Source organism: Nematolebias whitei, unplaced genomic scaffold (assembly GCF_014905685.2).
Source record: "Nematolebias whitei isolate Nwh7 unplaced genomic scaffold, NemWhi1 Nwh_scaf_1847, whole genome shotgun sequence".
Classification (NCBI taxonomy): domain Eukaryota; kingdom Metazoa; phylum Chordata; class Actinopteri; order Cyprinodontiformes; family Rivulidae; genus Nematolebias; species Nematolebias whitei.
In genome coordinates, this window is record NW_023620392.1 from 3298 (window position 1) to 5782 (window position 2485).

The 2485-nt window shown below is 49.3% G+C and overlaps 1 protein-coding gene across 1 annotated transcript; it reads right to left on the bottom strand.

Moving 5' to 3' along the window:
- Positions 1–1163: 1163 nt before the first annotated feature.
- On the bottom strand, positions 1164–2140 carry LOC119429511 (vesicle-associated membrane protein-associated protein A-like). The gene is made up of 2 exons (XM_037697125.1): positions 2012–2140; positions 1164–1896 (listed from the first exon to the last, which is right to left on the bottom strand). The coding sequence occupies exons 1-2, from the start codon at positions 2138–2140 to the stop codon at positions 1219–1221; spliced, it is 807 nt and encodes a 268-aa protein (XP_037553053.1). The 3' UTR covers positions 1164–1218.
- Positions 2141–2485: the final 345 nt, after the last annotated feature.

The following is a 2485-nucleotide window of genomic DNA, read 5'->3' on the forward strand; positions in this document are numbered from 1 at the left end:
TGGCTAAGCCCCTTTTCTATTTTTTTTCTGTTATAAAACAACACTTGGCAGCACGGTGGTGCAACTGGTAGAGCTGCTGCCTCTCAGCGAGCAGGTCCCTGGTTCAAACCCCGGTCCAGGGGCCTTTCTGGGTGGAGTTTGCATGTTCTCTCCGTGCATGCGTGGGTTTTCTCCGGGTACTCCGGTTTCCTCCCACAGACCAAAAACATGCATGTTAGGCTGATTGGTAACTCTAAATTGTCTCTAGGTGTGAGTGAGAGAGTGAATGGTTGTTTGTCTCGTTTGTCTCTATGTGGCCCTGTGATGGACTTGCGACCCGTCCAGGGTGTACCCCGCCCCTCGCACAGTGATTGCTGGACATGGGCACCAGCGACTCCCGTGACCCAAAATGGAATAAGCGGGTAAAGAAAATGGATGGATGTGTAAGAGTGACACTCACTGCAGCTCCAAGATGGCCGCTAATCAGCATCAGCTGACGGCTATCCACCTGATGAGCTACAACCATACTTAAGGCTGCAGTCGAGTCCTACTCTTCGCTGGAGCATTGTTCCCTTATTACGGTACTGATGCTTCCAGCCAGTCTTGTGTTTATACCAAGAAATACTTACCTTGTTTTTGTGTGCCTACAGCCACCTCGTTTCGACCTTCCTCGTTTGGATTCATGTTTTTGGTGCCTTGCCCTCCTGCCACGTGCCTGACCTGCCTCTCCTCTGTGACTCAGTTGGATTCCTTCAGGACACCTCCATCTCCTCCATCTGTAAGACCAAACAAAGAAATTGAATATTGTTTGAGACAACTCCTTGGCCTATCCCTTCCTGACGTTACGCTTCCTCCTTCAGGGATTCCAGAGGAACCATCTTGTACATTTGTAAATATCACTGTAAATAATAAACACTGTCACTTTTACTACTTCGCCTTGTGTCGTTTCGGGTCTCGTTATCAACTGGGTTGCCCATAATCATAACAGAATGCTCCAGCCATCAAAAACTGAAAACAGACATCGTTTGTTCTAAGTCAACTCTTTGGGGGAATAAACCGTGAGATTGTAAAAAGCAACACCTTCGAATGATGCTGTACAGATGTGTTCACTGGAGGCCACACTATCAACGACATGGCAAAGTCAACGAAAAGACTTGTTGCTTTTTCCAGGCCTTTTTATTTTATTTACTTTTTTCAGAAGCCAAAATTGAAGATACGGCTGGCATGCATTCCCCCAGTCTACAATATGAATTTTCCAGAGAAAAAGCCAATGAAGATCGCTGCTAAGACAACAAGCAGGGAGGGCAAATAGGCGATGGTGTGTTCTCGGCCGACGAGGTTGGTGGAGTTTGCAGTCATGTGGTCTGAGCGAGGCATTTTTCTGAGTTTGTTAACGTCATCCTTTAACTGTCGGTTCTCCTCCGTCAGCTTGTTGACCTCGGCCTGCAGCCTCCTGCACTTCTCTTGCACTCTCTTTACCTCGGCATCATCCGCTGCTACAGCTGCGGGACTTGTGGTCGACGTCGGCTCCGCTCTCGCCAAGTTCATCACCGGGACAGCTCTTGCCACCTCAACATCATTCACTCTATCATTTTCAGAAGGCATCTCAAAGACACATCTCAGCTTGGAATCCATGAGCTCATCGCGTTTTGCGTCTTTCCACAACGAGTCCATGTCGGAAACATTTGGTGGGGCGAAAATTGTCTGCACCATGAATTTATGCTTACTTTTTTCATTGGGGTCATATTCAAATGGTTGAAGCATAACCGAAATGACGACAGTTGCTCCGGGGTCGATGACTCCGCTGTTTGGCCGTACACAGTACCTACGTGGTGCCGTCGTCTTCACTTTGAAACACACTCTTCTGTCAGAAGGGTTCCTCAATTTTAGGTCACTGGCTTGAGGGTACTGAGGTACCTTTTCTCATCTGGACAGACCATAAGAATCTCACATATCTCAAAGAAGCCAAACGATTGAACCCCAGGCAGGCACGATGGTCACTATTTTTCACCCGTTTCAATTATTTGCTGACATTCAGACCTGGGTCCAAGAATGTCAAACCCGACGCTTTGTCTCGCCAGTTTTCTCCTCCAGAAGCCCCGGAGTCCGAAGACAGCATCCTGCCTCCTGTTTGCATCATTGGAGCCCTCACCTGGCCCATTGCCAAGGAGGTTCAACGAGCTCATCAATTGGAACCAGATCCAGGCACAGGCCCACCTGGTACACTTTTCGTCCCCTCATCAATGAGGTCCAAGGTACTCGAGTGGGTGCACACTAATGAGCTCTCGTGTCACCCCGGTATCTCTCGCATGCTTTCCCTTACTAGGACCCATTTCTGGTGGCCTACTCTGCCACATGATGTGAAGGAGTTTGTGGCAGCCTGCCCCACCTGTGCCAGGAACAAGACTGGCACGCAACCTCCAGCAGGTCTTCTTCAGCCCTTGCCCACGCCCAGTCGCCCGTGGTCTCACATCGCCGTGGATTTCGTCACCGGTTTACCACCCTC

What these genes read in the sequence shown, in the direction of transcription:
- LOC119429511 (XM_037697125.1), bottom strand. Translation starts at nt 2,140, where the DNA reads ATGGGCCAGGTGAGGGCTCCAATGATGCAAACAGGAGGCAGGATGCTG. An exon ending in TCTTGGACCCAGGTCTGAAT is followed by an intron (nt 1,897 to 2,011) that starts GTCAGCAAATAA and finishes AGATGAGAAAAG; the next exon opens with GTACCTCAGTACCCTCAAGC.